This window comes from Nyctibius grandis, chromosome 6 (genome assembly GCF_013368605.1).
Source record: "Nyctibius grandis isolate bNycGra1 chromosome 6, bNycGra1.pri, whole genome shotgun sequence".
NCBI classification, from domain to species: Eukaryota; Metazoa; Chordata; class Aves; order Nyctibiiformes; family Nyctibiidae; genus Nyctibius; species Nyctibius grandis.
In genome coordinates, this window is record NC_090663.1 from 13,386,797 (window position 1) to 13,390,924 (window position 4,128).

A 4,128-nucleotide genomic window follows, 5' to 3' on the forward strand; every position below is an offset into this window, starting at 1 on the left:
AAAAGCAGAGGAAGAGAGAAAATACTCAGTGAGAGTTAGTGGAAGCCGTCAAACCCAGGCTCTTCCTCAAAGGAGCAGAAATTAACATTCAACACAGGGAAATAAGCACAGTAGGATTTATTTTTACAGCCCAGCATGCTTGTAAACTGCATGGCGGTACGTGGAAGAAGTGAAGGGATCCATGCCACTAGCATATGGGGCACAGGCAAAGACGGCTTCTTGCGAGCAGTTTGACAATTATTTGGCTCCTTTCTGCTCAAAATAGTCGTGACAGCAGCACGTCAGAGCTGCCACAAAGATGATAAATTCTTTGAAGTCCACTTGGGAATCGCCGTTTTCATCCAGGTTCTTGAAGACTCTGTCAATGGCGTCCCTGTCCTTCCCTGACTGCAAAAGAAAAGGAGCAGGTTGAGGTGCACAAACCCCAACGCAGCATCGTAACTACCTGTACCCCAACCAAGGGCCCTAGTGGGGCTCCGGGCCCTCGCCGAGGCGTGCAGGGGAAGACCCGGGGAGCGTGAGGCTGTCGCCAGCTCGAGCACATTTACCTTTCCGTGGGGGTGTGATGGAGGTGCGATGGCTCCGACATGCAGCCTGGCCATAGGCCTACCTGGACTTTCAGGTTATCACATTTCCTGCTTAGTGAGACCTTCTGGTTTTAATTCTCTTTGCTTGTTTTCTCCATTATATCTCTGGCTATAAAGCCCTGAGTCCCTTTGTACCATGTTTGGCTGAGGCAACTGCTGAGCGCCCAGCACAGGTACCACATCCCCAGGGAGCCATACCTCTGCCTGCCCATCTCGACGGGACCTGCCTGGCGCCTCCTCCAGCTGCCTGGAAAGCAGCTCACACCGCTGCTGGGGCCAGGCCCAGGCATGTGGGGAACAGGCAGAGGTTGGGGGGCTCTGGGTGATGGTGGGGGTAGGTGTGAGTCTCGGCATGCTCATGGCATGGGTACAGACCTGCCTTTTCCCACCCTCTGCCCGGTGGCAGCGAGCACATCGTCCACCTCCCTGAAAGCATGTGCTCCTGAGTTTATTGCACCTGGGAGCTGTGGTCACACACTGCTATGGAGAGGCATGTTTTCTACATTTAAGACATCATTTATCATGGCTAAGCTGTGAAATGCAGAGCCCTGAGGACATCACCTAGCTGAGCTAGCCAGGCATTCCCCACCCACTCCATGGAAAGGCTCGGCTGGTGCTCGGGCACTTCACAGCTCTGCAAAACGATGCATTCCTGGGGCAAATGTCACATTTAAGCTTCATTAAGCACTGCCACCCCAGCAAAGATGGAAATGGCCTCAAAAATGCTTCGAGTGCTCCCTCTGGCTCCTGCTCACAGGAGCTGGCACCCGGGAAGGCACCTCCTGAAGCAAGCGGGATGCTGAGCTTGAGTTACGGCAGGGAAAAATATTAGAAAAATCTTTTTCTTTCTAAGTAAGTTGCCATAATTCTGACGGGCTGACTGAACCAGTCCCTCTCGAGGCTGATGTTAAGCAAGGTACCATCCAAGTAAAAAGAGATACTTTTAAAAAATTTTGCTCAAATGAAAAAAAAGTTTTTTCCTAAAAAAGAAGAAGGTTTTTCCCTAAAGTAGCTTACAGGAGGGCTTTTTGGCTTGAGTCCCGACACTGATTCACTTCAGTGATTTTAGAAAACGCAGTTTTAAAAATAAACAAGGGATGGCAGTAGAGACCTATCTAATGTGGGAAACAACCGTGTGGATTTTGTTAAAGTTAAACAATCACCAAATCTGATGTTATTCTATAAAGAAATTATATAAACTTTTGGAAAATTTCGAGGAATTGAAAATAATGACTACCTTAATAGAAATCTGATGCACTGCTTGATCATGGTCTAATTAACTAAATTTCTCATTCTGTAGTTTCATGTTTCACTTTAAATATGGGCACTTTTAAAATCACTAAAAATTGAACCACTTCCCTAGATTTGACTGATGAATGTGTCTGGAAGGTTTTACTGCTTTTCACTTTGCAAATTACAATCAGGTTTAATTTTATAAGTGAATATTTATATTATTTAGTGAAATATATGAACTAGTCTTAGCCTCTGAATTACTTCTGAAATGCACACGTGGGAATTATTTTATTGCAGACTCTTTAAGAGTCCAATCCTTCAGTCCTGTGGTATATATTTATTTGTGCCTCTGATTGATTCAAGACCTTTCCAGGTAGTTGTGAGCTGTGTCAGGTATTCTAAAAGATTAAAAGACTCTCTTTCCCAGAACATTCTTGCAAATAAAAAAATATTGATATTAATGTCAGTAAAATGCAGGTAAAACTTTTTTTTCTAAAGTCAGACTTATTTTCTCTTTTTTTTTTTCTTGCAGTTATTAGTCTGTGAGACAAGACATTGTTGGTTCAAATTTATTTTAAGTACTGGCATAAAATGTTACTTTGTGGGTTTGGTTTTTTTTTTGTTCTAGAATAGGTAAAATGGGAAGAGAATAAGAGGACATGCAGCTAATTATGTCCCTGGAAAATTCGCTTTTCCACTAGTTTCAGGAAATAAGTAGAACCAGTAAGAGCAGTTATGGACAACTGGAAAAGCTGTTGCCTGGCCAGTAACTGTAATCAGGAACAACCTTTGAGCATCATCCCCTTTATATATATAAAACCTACTTAAATGCACATGATGATTACATACAAATTTATATTATAAAATACTTTTTCAGGTCTTTCTTTTACTATTAAATTCAAATGCAAAAAAGCTTGCTCTGAGTTCACCTGTTGCTCTTGTTTATGCATCATTTTGATGTGTATACTGAGTTTGTAGTATAAATACCTACAGAAAGTAATTGTATAAATATTTAGAGAGAGTCCCCATCTGCAAGCAAGATCTTCAATTGCTGACAACATAAGTACCTTCACAGCAGCTGTGACATGACATGAGCTTATAAATCCAGGGATAAACAGAAGAAGTAGATGAATTGTGAAGATGAAACCCAGTCTATTTCAGAGCCACTGGTCCTGATAACTCGAGTGATTAATTTAGTAAACAAGGAATGGCCCTGAATATTAGGATGAGTTTTATACAGTATGTACAAAGACTTTTTTATTTAAAATTTTTCTACAAAACATTGAATATTTCTGGATGTAATTTCCCCTATAATGTACTAAAACCTATGTCTGCAGGCAGCCCTTGCACCCACTATGCAGCAATGATGCTGTGCCGTTCTCTTACCGAGAGGAAGTTTGGGAGCTCTGCTTCCAGGAGGGTCTTTAGTTCTGCTTTGGTGAGGGTTTGCCTGTTGCCATCAGTCTTCGCATACTTGTCAAAGACAGCAATGGTCATTCCCATCGCAGTTTCCAGCTGAGACATGTTGCTGCTGGAGTCTGGCTTTCTTCTGAACAGGAACAGCCTCAGGGCTCTCTCGGAGGACGGAGACTGGTGTTACTCTGAGGTGCTTTATGCAACGGTCCCATCCAATCAATGGTGGCACACCAGAGGGATGGTTATCCCTTAGCAAACATCCGTATCTGAGCACTGCTTGGAGTACACACCTCTGGCTATTCAAAACTCAAGCTTTATCACCCTGGCGTGGCTGGTACAACCAGTTGCTCACCAGTAGAAACCAGCCTCTCCTTCAAGATACACTGTGTGACTAACAAACAAAAATCAGATCTTGATACTGGCTGTTTGCTCAAGAATCAGATTTGTTCCTTCATATATCCTCGTCTTAGCAGAGGGTTGGTAGCCCAGCTTCGGCAGAGTACATGCTAGCCTGCTCAGGAGGAAGAGGAGTGTCTCGCTTCTCCTTCAGTACCACAGTTAGGGGCTCTGCGAGGTGCTGCCTGTGCTGAGCCAAGAGCAGACATAGACTGCCCTCTCTGCCATGCAGAGGACCTTGTGGCAGACCAGATGGCTCACTAGCACACACTGGGAGTGGGATTCACCAGATCAAAAGTAGAGGTCTGGGATACAGACAGGTAACTTAGTCCCCCTGGGCCTCCACTCAGGCCAGCGTGGATGTCTGAAACAGGTCTGATGAACCAACATCTCTCCAGGGACAGTAAAGGGAGCTTTTCAGAGGTGCTCCACAAAGAACTTGCTCAGATGGGGATAGCTGAAGGAATAAATCTGATACTTGAGCAAACAGCTAGTA

The 4,128-nt window shown here is 44.1% G+C and overlaps 1 protein-coding gene across 1 annotated transcript; it reads right to left on the reverse strand.

The window, feature by feature from the left end:
• Positions 1 to 237: 237 nt before the first annotated feature.
• Positions 238 to 3,344, reverse strand: S100P (S100 calcium binding protein P). Its single transcript, XM_068404269.1, has 2 exons — positions 3,207 to 3,344; positions 238 to 387 (listed from the first exon to the last, which is right to left on the reverse strand). The coding sequence occupies exons 1-2, from the start codon at positions 3,342 to 3,344 to the stop codon at positions 238 to 240; spliced, it is 288 nt and encodes a 95-aa protein (XP_068260370.1).
• Between the last annotated feature and the right edge of the window lie 784 nt (positions 3,345 to 4,128).

Coding starts and splice junctions, on each gene's coding strand:
- S100P (XM_068404269.1), bottom strand. CDS start 3,344: ATGTCTCAGCTGGAAACTGCGATGGGAATGACCATTGCTGTCTTTGAC. Junction 388..3,206: donor AGCTCCCAAACTTCCTCTCG/GTAAGAGAACGG, acceptor TTTCTTTTGCAG/TCAGGGAAGGACAGGGACGC.